The sequence below is a fragment of the Oncorhynchus mykiss genome, chromosome 5 (assembly GCF_013265735.2).
Source record: "Oncorhynchus mykiss isolate Arlee chromosome 5, USDA_OmykA_1.1, whole genome shotgun sequence".
Lineage (NCBI taxonomy): Eukaryota > Metazoa > Chordata > Actinopteri > Salmoniformes > Salmonidae > Oncorhynchus > Oncorhynchus mykiss.
The window spans coordinates 86,123,315-86,141,516 of NC_048569.1; the positions used below are offsets into that span (position 1 = coordinate 86,123,315).

Consider the following 18,202-nt stretch of genomic DNA (forward strand, 5'->3'; position numbering starts at 1 on the left):
CATTTATCCAGCTGTCCAAGGCCAGTATATACAAATTGTCTCAGAATAGGAGTGCTGATCTAGAATCAATTCCTTGCTCTTTTTCATTATGGTTTAAAAGGTATTTGATCCTCGGTCAGCATCTTGCTTTGTGAATATGGTCCCAGGGCAGTAGAAAGACAGAACTCTCACCCAGTAAATATCATGCACAGGAGGTTGGTGGCACCTTAATTAGGGAGAACAGGCTGGTGGTAATGACTGGAGCAGAATCAATGGAGTGGTAAATACATCAAACAAATTGTTTCCAGCCTTCTGTGATGTCATGTCAGTAAAACAGAGCAGGACGCTTACCTCTGCTGAGTTCAGACTCCGGGTGAGGTCCTAGTGTGCTTGTGAAGTTCCTGAAGAGGCACTGAAGGGTGTGTGGGTGTCCCGTATCAGATGGTGCAGACCCCGTGTCTTCTTCCTCTCCTCCGTGGTGAAGTTGGGCTGGGGTTGAGGAACAGCAGAGCTCTGTCTGCCAGGGGAGGTCTAGAAGGTCTCCATGGGGGGATACTTCCACAGGCTCCACCAACACAGCACCTGAGGCAAAAACGGGAAGTAAACATGGTTGACAGGAAATTACATCAGACACTGGACAGAAGTTGTGGCTGGGTTATATGGTGCTGGTAATACCATAGTTGTGGGTTTGATTCTCAGCATTGTATTCAAAGACGACATTGATATGAATTAAATTAGTACATTAATTTCAGACCGAATTGTGAAGATATCAAGAGATGTTCATGAAGTTGGTAAAAGTATTATAAAAAGGCTACAATATTGTTCAGAGACCTTTACTAGAATGAACTCTGGTAAGCCTATACCAGAGGATTTCTACCAGCTCAAGGATTCATACTGTACATGCTTCTTTGTCAACCAGGTAAAACAATGTGACTGACAAGACTATGGTTCATTCCACCTATTAGTCGCCCATCCACCCTCCCTGTCTCCCCATAGAATGCTGGCTTGGGATAGACATTACAAAAGGGATGTCTGTTGTATACCGATTCCCAAAGACAGAGTGTTCTCAATAACACAAACCCGCTTGCCCACATGTACACATGAAGGACTGCTACTTAACCTGACAAAGATCCCCTTCTAGGATCAATTTGTTGTCTAACTAGCCAAATTAAAAGGTATGTGGTGCAGCAATCATGTGTGCGGTTCCAATTTCATTTCTACTTTTCATGGGGGAAATATATTTGTGTGTGTCTATTTGGTTGAATATGGGCCATTTTTGTGGTCAGGAGACATTATGCCCTGCTGAACGATCTAGTCTGTGTTTCACTTGTGTGGTAGAAGGATTATTGCCAAACACATTGGATGATGTCCAACATTACAAAGACAGCTAAACACAGAGACCGGCATACTTCTATTTAGATCACTCAGTGTCACACCAATGAAATGCAACACTCAATGGCCCTTTTTATTCTGCCAATAATGGACTGTATTGTAAGTAGGGGCGTGATTGTATGGGAAGATGACCTTTTTTTTCTGTATATATGCGTATGAGTGTACTGTTCTGTACGTTCTGGCACGTGAAGGTTCCAGAAAATTGCTGCCGGATGTAATTACATGTGGCATTGCTGCTGAAATGTTTGCTGTTCATTATTTTAGTCTAAAGGAAAGCTTTCCTGGGGATAGTGAAGTTGTGTGACTACAGGCAGAGCCACATGGGAGGTAAATGTGGATGGATGCAGTGAGATAGTTCAGATTCTTCTAACGGGAAAGGAACTCAACTCACTGTGGGAGATGATGAGAATATGCACCAGGAATGTCAACATTGCAGACAGGATCCTGCAGAGATAGAGAAAGAGAGGGAAGGAGGGAGAGAGCGAAAGAGAGGTACGTACGGGTGTATGAAGAGAGAACCCGTAGAGAGATAGAAACATAGATAAAGAGAGAAAGATATGTAAAACACATACAGTCTATGCAATCTTAACTCAATCCAACACTGAAAACTCATTTGACAGGAGAACAGAGGGTTTTACTGAACTTTGTCAGAGCCTTTAGTAATAGTCACCACACCATGACCACAGTATTCTGCTGTAATGGCCTGGGTGTTGTCTGCTCATCTGCAGGCACAGGCTTGACTGATCTCTACACCACAGAAACTTCCTCATGGAAGATTAGAATGGATGATACTGTACTGTTTAACGAGCCTGCAGCTGTACGAAGGTTTGTCAGCTTCTGAATGTACAATTGCTGAGTAATTTTTCAAAAAGTACAATTCCCTTCCCCATTCACACTTAAATTTCCATTATGACTATAGCATTCATATTATAAACCACTATATAGTCCAACCCCAACCCTCCTTTGATGACATAGGCAGTACAGTAAATAACATTAACACAGAATAAACACTAACCTACATTACATGCTGTATAAACATGGTGCCTGCCTGCGTTTTAAATCACACGTGCTAAAGTTCAATCCCATGCCACATTAATTCCATTTCATATTCAAGATCACCACCATCAATCATACTTACATTGTCTTCATGAGTGAGAGTTGGTGCACATGGCCTCTGTGAGTGAGATAACGCTCACTGGGGAGGGAACAGAGATAGAGAGAACCTTAGGGACCAGTTAGGAAGACAACACAACGATATACAATGTGTACAAAACATTATGGACACCTGCTCTTTCCATGAAAGACTGACCAGGTGAAAGCTATGATCCCTTATTGATGTCCCTTGGTAAATCAGTGTAGACGAAGTGGAGGAGACAGGTTAAAGAAGGATTTTTAAGACAATTGATACATTTTTCAAAATGTATTTTACCTTTATTTAACTAGGCAAGTCAGTTAAGAACAAATTCTTATTGTCAATGACGGCCTAGGAACAGTGGGTTAACTGCCTGTTCAGGGACAGAACAACAGATTTGTAACTTGTCAGCTTGGGGATTTGAACTTGCAACCTTTTGGTTACTAGTCCAACGCTCTAACCACTAGGCTACATGGATTGTGTATGTGTGCCATTCAGAGGGTGAATGGGTAAGACAGATTTAATGGCCTTAGAACGGGGTATGGTAGTAGGTGCCTGACACACCGGTTTGTGTTTCACTCTCAACAGTTTCCCGTGTGCATCAAGAATGGTCCCACCACTCAAAGGACATACGGCCAATTTGAGACAGCTGATGGAAGCATTGGAGTCAACATGGGCCAACATCCCTGTGGAATGCGTCAACACTTTGTAGAGTCCATGCTCCAACGAATTAAGGGCAAAGGGGGGCGGGGGGTGCTATCTAGAACCTAAAAAGATTAGGAGAACGTGCATGTAAATTCATTAAAAATCCTACAATGTAATTTTCTGGGGTTTTTTTTCTAATTTTGTCTGTCATAGTTGAAGTGTACCTATGATGAAAATCACAGGCCTCTCATCTTTTTAAGTGGGAGAACTTGCACAATTGGTGGCTGACTAAACACTTTTTTTTTTTTTTTTTGCCCCAAATGGTGGCTGACAATACTTTTTTGCCCCACTGTAAGTCAGTGGTCATATAAGTAGTCATATAAGTAGGCATGAAGCCTTAGAGTTTTTGGGGCCAGGAATGATGGTGGTGATCTTAAAACATGTGGGGATTAGACTGGGATAAGGAGGTTGAAATTGACTGAATATGCCAGCTATTCTGCGTATGCTCTGAGAACGCGACCTGGAATACCGCCGGGCCCCGCGGCCTTGCGGGTTTTGGCCTGATTAAAGACCTCTCTCACATCTGCCTCGGAGAGCGAGATCGCTCATTCTCTTGGTCGGTGACGGCCGTCAAACTCGGCATGATGATGATGTTGTTGTCATCATCAAAGGGGCATAAAATGCGGCTGGGTCCTTCTTCATAAACGGTAATGGTCTGTAGCCCCTGCCACATGCGGCAGGCGTCAGAGCCTGTGTAATATGATTTCACCTTATTCCTATAGTGTCCTTTTGCTTGTTTGATAACTCTGCGGAGGTCGTTGCAGGAATTATTGTACTTATTCTTGTCCGCAACTGTAGTCTCAGGGTTGTATACGATAGCTCTGGGTGAGGTAGCCCTCTCCTTTAGTTTAGCACCAACCTCTGTGTTAATCCAGGGCTTTTGATTGGGGAAGGAGCGAACTCTCACCGTGGGGACAATATCGCTGACGCATTTTCTAATGAAGCCGGTGACGGAGGTGTTTAGCTCGGACTCAGCGGACTTTCTAAACATATTCCAATCAGCGCTAGCAAAGCAGTCTTGTGGCATAATCTCGGATTCTCATTTCTCAACAGAGCAAGTCACGGGTACTTCCCGTTTGAGTTTATGCTTGTAAACAGCAAGCAGGAGTAGGGAGTCATGATCTGATTTGCCGATTGGCAGACGAGATAAAATTATCTAACCCCAACCCTTTTCCTAACCTTAACCTAATTCTCCTAACCTGCAACATTAAATTCTGTTAACTGCGTAAGTTCTCCTAACCAGCTACGAAATGTCCCTTCCATCCATAGACAAAACCAAAGGTCAGCAGTGTGCAGGTGCACCTAACAACCCTGGAAAACATGGGAGGGATAGGCAGATAAACACTTCTCAAATAGTGTAATGATTACTAATACTATAACTTCCTAGCCCTCGCCCTCCGAGCCTACAGGTCCCATCCGGGCTCTTTGCTGGCCATGGCAGAACACTGACATTCCTGTCTTGCAGGAAATCACACACAGAACAAGCAGTATGGCTGGTGGCATTGTCATGCTGGAGGGTCATGTCAGTATGAGCCTGCAGGAAGTGTACCACACGAGGGAGGAGGATGTCTTCCCTGTAACGCACAGCGTTGAGATTGCCTGCAATGACAACAAGCAATGACAACAAGCACAGTCCGATGATGCTGTGACACACCACCCCAGACCATGACGGACCCTCCACCTCCAAATCAATCCCGTTCCAGAGTACAGGCCTCGGTGTAATGCTCATTCCTTTGACAATAAACGCGAATCCGACCATCATCCCTGGTGAGACAAAACCGTGACTCGTCAGTGAAGAGCACTTTTGCCAGTCCTGTCTGGTCCAACGACAGTGGGTTTGTGCCCATAGGCGACGTTGTTGTCGGTGATGTAAGGCAGGTCCTCACCAGACAACAGGCCTACAAGCCCTCAGTCCAGCCTCTCTCAGCCTATTGCAGACAGTCTGAGCACTGATGGAGGGATTGTGTGTTTCTGGTGTAACTCAGGCAGTTGTTGCCATCCTGTACCTGTCCCGCAGGTGTGATTTTTTAATGTACCGATCCTGTGCAGGTGTTGTTACACATGGTCTGCCACTGCGAGGACAATCAGCTGTCCGTCCTGTCCTTCTGTAGCTCTGTCTTAGGCGTCTCACAGTGCGGACATTGCAATTTATTGCCCTGGCTACATCTGCAGTCCTCATGCCTCCTTGCAGCATTCCTAAGGCACGTTCACGCAGATGAGCAGGGACCCTGGGCATCTTTCTTTTGGTGTTTTTCCAGAGTCAGTAGAAAGGCCTCTTTAGTGTCCTAAGTTTTCATAACTGTGCCTACCGTCTGTAAGCTGTTAGTGTCTTAACAACCATTCCATAGGTGCATGATGATTAATTGTTTATGGTTCATTGAACAAGCATGGGAAACTGTGTTTAAACACTTTACAATGAAGATCTGTGAAGTTATTTGGATTTGTATGAATTATCTTTAAAAAGACATGGTCCTGAAAAAGGGACTTTTCTTTTTTTTCTGAGTTTATAATGCTACAGTGGACATGACTGAGCCATGAATATGTTCACGGCTATGGGATTCTAACTAGCAACCTTTGATTTACTGGCCCAATGCTCTAACCGCTATGCTACCTGCTGCCCTATTTGACTCACTCAGTAATGAGAAAGTGTTTTTACCTAGTCTGGTGACTTGATACCCACACCAAACATCAATATCTTACCCTTTGCAAGCATTACTCCAAACAAATACAGATCAATGACTGCATCCATTAATTCATTGGTTCTCTTGTTCAAAACAATAACATCCCAGGTTACAATAAAGTACCATGGATGGACAGCTACTCAGCCAAGTGGCCACCTGCAGCTGAGAGACCTATTCCTAGACAATCCATAGGGATGAGTTAGGCCACTGAGCAATAACAACTGGACTAGGTGTTATTCAATGTGATATAACAACCTCTGTGTGTGTGTGTGTGTGTGTGTGTGTTATCAAACTGCCATCAATATAATGATGAGAAGGAAGCATTGGGCATGATCGGCCCTAAATGGAGAAAAAAAAATGAAAAAAGTGTATCCTCTCCATCACAGCCCGTGCTGGTACACACATGCCTCATTCATTAGATCACATATCAAAACAAGTTGTACTCTGCCAATGACAATAACAACATATGGTGGTAGGTGTATCACAAATTTCAAATGACCAGAAAATAAATTAATGTTAATCACTAGTCAAATGGAAAACCATCAAGATTTGATAAACAAATGTGGTCCAGATTTGATAAAGCACCTAATGGGTATTCACATAGATCAGTGGCCAAATCAAATCGCTCATCTCATTTTGAGTACTGCTTGAATTTCAGCAGGTTGACACATTGTCACGAGCAGAACTGCGCGACTTTCCCCTTAGATAGGCCAGCTGCAAGTAAACAATTTACTTTATTGTAAAAATTTACGAATACAAAAAGGTGCTTTTCGGTCTTCATTTAAGGTTAGGGTTAGGCATTTGGGTTCTCAGTGTGGTTAGGGTTAGGTTTCTAATAAGTGTGGTTAGGGTTAGGTTTCTAAGCTAGTGACCACCCACATGTCAGTTCAACATCTAGGTTTGATTTACATTTGGTTGAGTTGTCAACTAAAGTGAATTAAAAGCTAAATCAACTTCACATTTTACCATGTCATTGGATTTAGATTAGAAGTCCCCCTTTAACCTACGAAATTCCCTTATGTTGATGCCTTCTTCAAATCCAACCATTTTCCCACGTTGATTCAACGTCATGATATTTAATGTTGGTGAAATGACGTGGAAATGCAGAGCTGCCTTCAGAGCAAGATTCATGAGGAAAAACGCTAACCTGCTGAATTTCATCCATTGCCTGAACATCAATGTAGATGAATTCTCCTATAAAAAGGTGTGAAGTCTGTTTTTGACACCCAAATCTCAGTCCTTCGATTGCATGCCTCTGTGAGTATTGCCTAACAACCTACTCTACGAAGCCACCGACGCAATGTGAGTCACAGCGTTGAACCAGTTCCAAACTGGGCGCGCTGGGGCTTGCATCACCGGGAGGAAATCCTGGTTGATTTCTTTAGAAAAGCAGTTGCACAGATTACTCTAGAGGGCCTTCCAATACATTATTTATGCATGCCAGAATTGCTCAAATATGGCTATAAGAGAGTTTGTTCTCTTTTTTTTTTATTTTTTTTTTATTTTACTTGCAATCTTTAACTAAAAACAAATATATGCATATAAGCTATACAGCCTGGATGAAAAAAATAACAAATAAGGCAAAAATATATATAAACATTAGTTGTTTTTTCACTAAGAAAGACATGCAGCAAACATATCTGGCCAGGTGACACACAGACAGCTGTGTCTGTATGTATACTGTATGTCGACTATGTGTGCCGTTTTAAAATGCATTTCGTTTTGTGCTTGAGCTGTTCTTGTTTATTCATGTTCTGTTTAGTCATGTTTTATGTGGACTCCAGGAATCCCCATAAAATACCACTAAAAAATAGCCCCTTGAGTTCTTACACATGGACTACAAATATTCTAGAATGTTGCACTTATCTTGAAAGCGCGTACTGCTCTAAATAGTAGGCCATAATTCAAACATTTAGAAGAGAACATTAATTAACTGTGCCTTACTTGATCTTTTGGTTCCTCTCAAAGTCGCCGATTTACCAGTAGCCGATAGTTACCAGTCAGTGAATTACTATGCAACAAATGCCGAAGTTTTGAGGTCTCAATATGCTAGCCAATAGATTGCCTAATTCCTTCACAAATTCAAGTGCGGATCATAAACTACTGTTGTAGACCATACTGTTAAAGCAATGTCAGAATGCTGAAAAAGTTCCTTGTCATTGAAGTCCAGTATGTTTCCCAGCGCTCTCTTCTCTCCCACATGTAACTAACTGAACCGCGCTCTTCACTAGCGGTCCTCTAGGTTTGGAGAAGGGAGTGGCGTAGGTTATGCATGAGACAATATCGTCACGGGAACTACCGCCTACCAAATAATAACACTTTTCTAATAACCATTAAAAACACAATTATAATAAAAATGTCTCCAACACAATATAACATGGTTGACAATGCACAATTAAATATGCACTATGCATAAATCGCTCTGCCATTTCCTGGTTGTAAAAATGTTGCTTAAATTTCAGTTTATGTGACAAAACAAGCAGGTATAGTGTAGATAATCATTGTACCATCTAAACCACTGTCAGATATATGTTCCATAACACAAAATATTGTATTTTCAGCTTGTTTGAAGCTGGTGTACAAAAAGTAAAAGACACAAAAATGAAATGGGAAGCATAGAAATAGCTACATAGTACATATCTACCAGATCTATATTTCACATTTCTATGTACATTTGATTGATCACCCAAATTCATCATCCATTGCAGCTTTAATTAGTAATTAGTCTAATAAAAATACTTACTAATAGTATTTAGTCCCAGAGGCATTAATAATAACATATTCATAATGGGAAAATTATCATGACATTGCTTTGGAGGACAATGTGAAATTATTAAAGTTGAAAAAAGTAGTTAACTCATCGTCGACATACAGTATAAATACAGACACAGCTGTCTGTGTGTCACCTGGTCAGATATGTTTGCTGCATGTTTTCTTTAAGTGAAAAAACAACTAATGTGTATATATATTTTTGCCTTCTTATTTGTTATTTTTTTCATCCAGGCTGTATAGCTTATACGCACTGCCCTAGAGGAGATCTGCATGGAGGAATGGGCCAAAATACCAGCAACAGTGTGTGAAAACCTTGTGAAGACTTACAGAAAACGTTTGACCTCTGTAATTGCCAACAAAGGGTATATAACAAAGTATTGAGATAAACTTTTATTATTGACCAAATACTTATTTTCCACCATCATTTGCAAATAAATTCATAAAAAATCCAACAATGTGATTTTCTGGATTTCTTTTCTTCTCATTTTGTCTGTCATAGTTGAAGTGTACCTATGATGAAAATTACAGGCCTCTCTGATCTTTTTAAGTGGGAGAACTTGCACAATTGGTGGCTGACTAAATACTTTTTTGCCCCACTGTATTTGTTTTTGGTTAAAGATTGCAAGTAAAAAAAATATTTAAAAAAAGAGAAACTCTTATAGCCATATTTGAGCAATTCTGGCATGCATAAATAATGTATTGGAAGGCTCTCTAGAGTAATCTGTGCAACTGCGTCTCTAAAGAAATCAAACAGGATTTCCTCCCGGTGATGCAAGCCCCAGCGCGCCCAGTTTGGAACTGGTTCAACGCTGTGACTCACATTGCGTCGGTGGCTTCGTAGAGTAGGTTGTTAGGCAATACTCACAGAGGCATGCAATCGAAGGACTGAGATTTGGGTGTCAAAAACAGACTTGGTCTGGGATAATTACTCTCTAATTCCCTGGGTGATTCCCTGGGTGATTGCTAAATACTGCACCATTTAAACACCCCAATCCCCCCCAAAACACATGTAAATATTGGACTATAAATTGTGCCTTCCTGTATCATACTTGTGCTAAAATGTTTATTCTACTGAGCCATTTACTTTATGTTGGTATTCTTATCTTTTATTTCTTATTGTTGTTGCATTGTGGAGAAGGAACCTGTAGGTAAGCATTTTGTTGGACACTGTATACCATGTGTATCCTGTACCTACAACTAATAAAGCTTAAAACTTGATTCTTTATGAGAGGCACACAGCCAAAGCAGAGGTGGGTAACTGTTCTTAGCAGGTTGTTTGTTCCCTGACAGAGATGACAGTCTGATTCATCAATGAAACACAGTTTGACACCTGGAGCATGTCCTTGTCTAACTGTGGACTGTTTTGCATGTAAAGGAAACAAAACCTCTTTTCACCAAAACCTACCTTTTTTCCTTCTATTATAGTAAGCAGATGTGTTTATATTGGAAAGATAATTTAAAATGAAATCAAATTGTATGTCACATGCGCCAAATGCAACAGGTAAACCTTACAGTGAAATGCTGATTTACAAGTCCTAACCAACAATGCAGTTTAAAAAAAATAAAGTAATAAACAGATGCCTCACAAGTCCTCAACTGGCAGCTTCATTAAATAGTACCCGCAAAACACCAGTCTCAGTGTCAACAGTGAAGAGGCGACTCCGGGATGCTGGCCTTCTAGGCAGAGTTCCTCTGTCCAGTGTCTGTGTTCTTTTGCCCATCTTAATATTTTCTTCCTTTGCAACTCCGGCCAGCATCCCAGAGTCGCCTCTTGAACTTGTACTCTTGCTCAGTTGTGCACCGGGGCCTCCCATTCCTCTTTCTATTCTGGTTAGAGCCATTTTACGCTGTTCTGTGAAGGGAGTAGTGCACAGCGTTGTACGAGATCTTCAGTTTCTTGGCAATTTCTCGCATGGAATAGCCTTCATTTCTCAGAACAAGAATAGACTGACGAGTTTCAGAAGAAAAGTATTTGTTTCTGGCCATTTTGAGCCTGTAATCGTACCCACAAATGCTGATGCTCCATATACTCAACTAGTCTAAAGAAGGGCAGTTTTATTGCTTTTGAGGGTGGGGTGTGTGTGCAGGCATGCTTGTGTGATGAGATGGAAAGCCCTGTGAGTATAGGATGCGTCATATGTAGAGGCACCCTATTATCGTTTTATGTAGGCTATATTTTGTGGGTTGCATTGATTGGTCTTCCCTGTCAGACCCCTGTCTAGTCCTATCCTCCACATGGTGTGCTGGATTGCAGCTGTGATAAATTTCTGCAGCTATCTCCACAGCCTGCAGTGTGTGGGTGTAAGTAGGCCATCAAGGGCAGGAAGATACCAAAGGCAGACAAAGCCTGCAAATCCTTTACTACCCTGTATTCACACCACAACTCTGCACTGAGATCACAGAGATATTAACTGATGTGGGGATTGCCTTCCAGAAAGCATTAAGATCATTTTTAGCCCATGTTACAATGAGCCGTTATATTCATAGTACAGTTCACTCAGTGGGCTTCACACAATCACAATGGGTCACGGTTGGCTTTGACAAAGAACATGTGTGAGACAGTACAGTAGGCTACATTACAGTAAACTAGAAAGGACACCAGACTTACACATGCATTCAGGGGGGTGACATCATTCTCCTCTCACCAGGCATCAACCCACTTCTTGTAAGAATGACATCCTCCGATGATGTCATGCTCCCAGGAAAGTGGTCACATGGTGCACTGCACACTGATGAATAATTATTAAACGGATTCCATCATTTGATGTGCTGAGCAGAAAGAACAGTTGCCGAGCCACCGCCTATATACGGGAACATACACGGAGAGACACATACATTGTGGATAGGTACCTGTAGTCTAGAGTGGCATAATAGGATCGCAAGGGAAAAGAATAGGAATATGAAATAATATGAAAACTAGGCGGTAGGGAATCCTTGCTACCAGTAGAAATATTTAATGACGTTGTTGCATGTGATACGAGCCACATTCATATGACTCTGGCTACGAAGGCTATTGCGCTTTGAAACGCCATCTAATTAATCGACTGTTGGCTATTGTTTAGCAAATGAATATGCTCATGTCAAATTCATTTATCTAGATAGCAGTGACTGTGTCGTCTCTTATCTTGAGTAGTGAATAGCCATAGCTACGGAGTGAAGTAGAATTTTCCTGAGGGAGAAGATTATTATTTTACAAGGTGCGAGGAACAACAGAAGATTTACTATCTACGTCACAGGCAAGCCTAGCTGGCATTCTGAAGTTTGTCCACCGTTAAATCCACAAACCGGGCTGTAACTCTTTCCCTGTTGATGGATCTATCTCGTCGGTCAGCTAAATTGATTGTCCCACTGATGAGATCGATGGTGGCCAACAAAAGCTGGCCGAGCATCCTTTCATGAGACTATGAATTCTGTCCTGGCAGTCAGTATGGCTTCGCTTACCATCGTCTCCCAACAACATGATCTCACATCTCACTGCTATATTTCACCAATGTTTGTCCAAAAGACACAATCATCAAACCGCAAAGCTGTAGTGAAAGGTGCTATACAACCGTTAAATGTGAGATTAGTTTCTGGCCACCTGCGATGCCTCCTCTCGACAGTGCCGCTTGAAGTCCACAGAGGCCAGGTCATATCCTAGATTTGGCTTTTTTTTATTTTGTAAATAAAGTGATCCTCTTCTGAAGGTTCTGACAGCTCTTGGCCTTGCCAAGACACTCAGCCAATTAACCCCTGCTGACATAGGCCAAAATCAGACAGAAGAAAATTCTGATGTCTGACAAAGCCATGCTGCATAATCTCACATTTTAATGTCACAACTTGCCATTTGCACCACTTGGACAAACGTCAAGAGTCGACACGAGTTTGTGAGGTCTTGTTGCAATAGAATAGACCATGTTATGGCAGGTGACAAACCTGACTGGGATAGCCTTTTCACCTTTGATGCCCCAGAAGAGCGGTGCTCACTATAAAACTGATTTTACGGAGGTAGGATAGCAGAAGCTTGCAGAGTATTAGCACTGAAGCATGGTACTGTACAAGAGTGCAATTCAGGCCCAGTGGAGCATGAAGGCTGAAGGCCAAGCTAAGTATCTCCCACCTCTATTAACAAAAGATTAGGTTATACCTCAGCGCTGTGTAAATTATTTTCCTTTAAAACTGTATAACGAAAGGAAATATAATTTGTTCAAGGTTGGTATTAATAGTGTCTGTATATTTACAGTGGGGCAAAAAAGTATTTAGTCAGCCACCAATTGTGCAAGTTCTCCCACTTAAAAAGATGAGAGAGGCCTGTAACTTTCATCACATGTACACTTCAACTATGACAGACAAAATGAGAAAAAAAAATCCAGAAAATCACATTGTAGGATTTTTTATGAATTTATTAGCAAATTATGGTGTATTAATTAAGTATTTGGTCACCTACAAACAAGCAAGATTTCTGGCTCTTACAGACCTGTAACTTCTTCTTTAAGAGGCTCCTCTGTCCTCCACTCGTTACCTGTATTAATGGCACCTGTTTGAACTTGTTATCCGTATAAAAGACACCTGTCCACAACCTCAAACAGTCACACGCCAAACTCCACTGTGGCCAAGACCAAAGAGCTGTCAAAGGACACCAGAAACAAAATTGTAGACCTGCACCAGGCTGGGAAGACTGAATCTGCAATAGGTAAGCAGCTTGGTTTTAAGAAATCAACTGTGGGAGCAATTATTAGGAAATGGAAGACATACAAGACCACTGATAATCTCCCTCGATCTGGGGCTCAACGCAAGATCTCACCCCGTGGGGTCAAAATGATCACAAGAACGGTGAGCAAAAATCCCAGAACCACACGGGGGGATCTAGTGAATGACTTGCAGAGAGCTGTAACAAAGCCTACCATCAGCAAGGGCATTGAAGATGACACGTGGCTGGGTCTTTCATCATGACAATGATCCCAAACACACCGCACGGGCAACGAAGGAGTGGCTTCGTAAGAAGCATTTCAAGGTCCTGGAGTGGCCTAGCCAGTCTCCAGATGTCAACCCCATGGAAGATCTTTGGAGGGAGTTGAAAGTCCGTGTTGCCCAGCAACAGCCCCAAAACATCACTGCTCTAGAGGAGTATTGAGATAAACTTTTATTATTGACCAAATACTTATTTTCCACCATAATTTGCAAATAAATTCATAAAAAATCCTACAATGTGACTTTCTGGATTTTTTTTCTCATTTTGTCTGTCATAGTTGAAGTGTACCTATGATGAAAATTACAGGCCTCTCTCATCTTTTTAGGTGGGAGAACTTGCACAATTGGTGGCTGACTAAATACTTTTTTGCCCCACTGTACATGTTTGTGGAAGGTCTGTGTTAGGCATCCTCCTCAGTCTACAGTGTTTCCACTGGACCCTTGCCCAGGGACCCTGCTATGAATAACCCTGTGTCCCATAGCTGCAAGAGTTTCATTTCCCAGGCAAAGTGGACATGCCATCTGTAAGGACAACTCAGGACATCTTCCAGAAGTTTGCACACATACAGTACAGTACACTGCCCTTCATGGATTCAAATTGAGAAAAAGGAACAATGTAAGGAATTTGTTGGAAACTTCCACCAGCCATACACCAATGCAGTGGTTTTAAATGCAAGAGGGAGAGTGAATGAGGACACACTTCTGGAAAAAGGGTAGAGAATTGGAATGCAGCTGAGTTGGCCTTGCAGAGGGGATCAGATGATATTTGTTCCTTCAGTTCAGTCTGGGACATACAGAAAAGATCTAGTTATTAATTTATGGATTATTCACTAATTTGCATAAAGTAACACCTCTATGGAAATGTAAAATGCTGCTTACCGATAGAAGTGCTCCCCCAAATTAAACGTGTGTGTGTCACGGATCCCTCCGGAACTGTGTCATTGCTCACACCTGGTCCCCATTCCCACTGATTGTATTTGTAGAAATGTGCCCTTTGTTTCTCCATTGGGCTGTCGATTATTGTTACAATGTCTGTTGGTCATGTGAGTACCTATGCTATGTTGTTTTGGCTTTCGTGCCACGTGTATTGTGCAGATGATTACAGGTCTTGTCCTGTGTGATAATCATTGTGCGCTTGTGTTATTTATTCGAGGTACTCCGCTCTCTTTTGTTTGACCCTGTTTTGTAGACATGTTTGTTTGGGTTCAACCCTGTGTTTTGTAGACGTGTTTGTTTGGGTTCAACCCTGTGTTTTGTAGACGTGTTTGTTTGGGTTCAACCCTGTGTTTTGTAGACGTGTTTGTTTGGGTTCAACCCTGTGTTTTGTAGACGTGTTTGTTTGGGTTCAACCCTGTTTTGTAGACATGTTTGTTTGGGTTCAACCCTGTGTTTTGTAGACGTGTTTGTTTGGGTTCAACCCTGTGTTTTGTAGACGTGTTTGTTTGGGTTCAACCCTGTGTTTTGTAGACGTGTTTGTTTGGGTTCAACCCTGTGTTTTGTAGACATGTTTGTTTGGGTTCAACCCTGTGTTTTGTAGACGTGTTTGTTTGGGTTCAACCCTGTGTTTTGTAGACGTGTTTGTTTGGGTTCAACCCTGTGTTTTGTAGACGTGTTTGTTTGGGTTCAACCCTGTGTTTTGTAGACGTGTTTGTTTGGGTTCAACCCTGTGTTTTGTAGACGTGTTTGTTTGGGTTCAACCCTGTGTTTTGTAGACGTGTTTGTTTGGGTTCAACCCTGTGTTTTGTAGACGTGTTTGTTTGGGTTCAACCCTGTGTTTTGTAGACGTGTTTGTTTGGGTTCAACCCTGTGTTTTGTAGACGTGTTTGTTTGGGTTCAACCCTGTGTTTTGTAGACGTGTTTGTTTGGGTTCAACCCTGTGTTTTGTAGACGTGTTTGTTTGGTCTTCATCCCCGTGCCTTTACATGGCACGCTGTAATTTGGTTATAATACAAATTTAAAAAATACAAATTCCTGCACCTGTCTCCCGAATCATTCATACCAACGTGACAGCTAGTGTGTGTGTGTGTGTGTGTGTGTTTCCATGTTTTCATCCATCCATGCAGGACAGAGGGGTACTCAACCAATCAGATGAGAGAGTGTGATGATGTGTACGCCGGCTTACGGTTGGTGGGAAACAACCAATCAGATGAAGGAGCGTGATGACTCGTATGCTGACTGGCTTGCACGGGCAGATGAAAGACATGTATTTCTTTTATCTAGTGATCATCAATGACTTGGTTATTTATTAGATATAGTAAAACCAACCGTTATAAATGCACCAGTGTTCATCGGATGTCTTATTACAACGCAGCTTGTAAGCTTGTCATAGTGACTTGTCTAGCCAAAATAGGTTTACTCCAGTATCTGCATTGTTTTTAAAAGGGCATGTACACAAACAAATGGACACATCTTGAGTTTAGATGCATCTATTTTTTATCCATAAGTAAAACATACAGTTTCACAGACGTTTAAAAAAATGTATTGGCTTATTTTTTACTGATTTAAGATGAAAATGACATACTTTATTTTGCACATAAATAAATTACTATTGTAAGTGCCTAACTTAACATAGCCTTGCAGAATTTCACCACCCTAACCCCACTCACAGTACATAATGACTTTTTTTTTGTTAACAGATATTTTGTTCCATATACATTATTCATACAGTACATGTTCCTTTAATCACAGTTTTACATGATAGGAATCAGTGGAGGCTCCTTAGAGGAAGAAAGGGGAAGACCATCCTCAGTGAATTAAAAAAAAAAAAGTCAATTGTGAAACATTAAAAAAGTGATCATTTTAAGAAAAAACTATACTAAACATATTCATGTCACCAAATCATTTATTAAAACACAATGTTTTGTAACGAAGGTCTACAGTAGCCTCAACAGAACTCTGTAGGTTAGCACCATGGTGTAGCCGGAGGACTGAGAGTTTCCGTCCTCCTCTGGGTACATTGACTTCAATACAAAATCTAGGAGGCTCATGGTTCTCACTCCCATGGACTTACACAGTAATTATGACAGCTTTCGAAGGACATCCTCCAACCTACCAGAGCTCATGCAGAATGAACTGACATGTTGTCCACCCAATCAAAGGATCAGAGAATGAATCTAGTACTGAAATCATAACCTACAGCTATCTAGCAATGCAGTGCATAAAATGAGTAGTTGACCTACAGAGAGAAAGACAAGTTTAAAAGTTAACAAAATAATTTCTTCAAAAATGAAGGAGAAGCAAGAGAGAGAGCGAGAGCTATCTATATTTCAATGTATTGTTTTCACTTTCACTTAGCTCGTGAATGCAGCTAGCTAGTTTAGCCTACTCAAACACCCAGCTCAACCAGAGGGATGCTAAGTTAGCTAGCTGGCTATCCAACACTTGAACTCTTCCAAGTCAAGGTAAGCTTTTGGTTTTATTAATTTATTGTCACCGGGGACCTTTGGAGTAACTGCTAAATTGCTTGCTGATTGTACACTGCACTGCATGATTGTAGCGAGTTTACTAACGTGTTGGTTCTAGTAGCTATTTTGATTATGGCGTTAGCTAATATAGTGACAAAGATGTAGGCTGTGTGTAGAGGTTAGCGGTTATGATATGAAGGTTTGGCTAGTAAAGCTTTTCACCTGGTCAGACAGCTGATGTGTTGGGCACCCTTCACTTATTGTGCACAAGGGACAAGGTGACAGGAGGAGATTGCGTAGATGCGAGAAGAAATGATACAACAAACAAAGTGATCATGCTGTTTGTATGTGGCTGCTATGAAAGTGAACTCTGTTTGCGTGTGATCCGGGGTGTATTCATTCTGCCAATTCTGTTGAAAAACGTAAGCAAACAGAATGAAACGGGGATAAACATACCTGAATTTGTCCAATAGAAACTCTTTCACAACTGCTGGACTAATCATTACTCCATGGATCAGCTAGATGCAGGCAACAGTGTGCAAGGCAGTATTGAATGTGTCACTGTCTATCACCTTGATTACTCCAATTTCTCTCAACCTGTGCACCTACATTGTAAACTTTGATTCATAGACTAGGTTGTAGCAACCTCATGATGGGTATAGGGAAAATTCCAGTATTCCGTAGTAGCCTAAACCTAACGATGTTACAATGAACTAGGTGAATGGAATATGCAATGGCGGATTTAGGCATAGGCGACATAATGCCGGGGGCGGCATGGGGTGCCCACACAAAAATAATTAGATTCTGAATGGTGACATTTGCACGATCGGTTTTCTATCGCTCATTTGCACGTCACGTCAATATCATGTCACCTTGTGGGACTGTGGGTCAATTAAGCTTGTCAGAGTGGGCGCCCTGATGCTAGTTTGTGAGCTAGGCAGGCTACTGCCTGGGAAGGTCTCCCACTCAGAAGTACAAGATGGGGCGGGGGTAGGTTGACCTCAGGTCTCCCCACTGAAATCTATCAAATAAGGCACCTCTAACTTTGTACAGTACTAATGCAATTAGTAAGGCAATTATTTGTGCAATTTAGTTTCTTGTTTGAAGTGCAATCGTGTAATAATCAGGTTCTCTTCTTTATAAGTGTGTTATTCTATTTGTTTATTTGTGTGACATAGGATTTGGGC

The 18,202-nt window shown here is 41.6% G+C and overlaps 1 protein-coding gene across 2 annotated transcripts in view; it reads right to left on the reverse strand.

The window, feature by feature from the left end:
- Positions 1–18,202, reverse strand: part of LOC110524724 (leptin receptor) — an 87,259-nt gene that overhangs the window by 36,122 nt on the left and 32,935 nt on the right. The window contains exons 1-4 of one of the 2 annotated variants that reach the window (XM_021604607.2): positions 7,834–8,126; positions 2,510–2,566; positions 1,763–1,815; positions 331–561 (exon numbers count right to left, since the gene is read on the reverse strand). In XM_021604607.2, the coding sequence (XP_021460282.2) occupies positions 331–561; positions 1,763–1,815; positions 2,510–2,520 (295 nt within the window). In that variant the 5' untranslated portion in view covers positions 2,521–2,566; positions 7,834–8,126. Of the gene's footprint in view, positions 1–330; positions 562–1,762; positions 1,816–2,509; positions 2,567–7,833; positions 8,127–18,202 lie in introns of those variants that run through there. The other variant, XM_021604608.2, reaches the window with a different exon arrangement.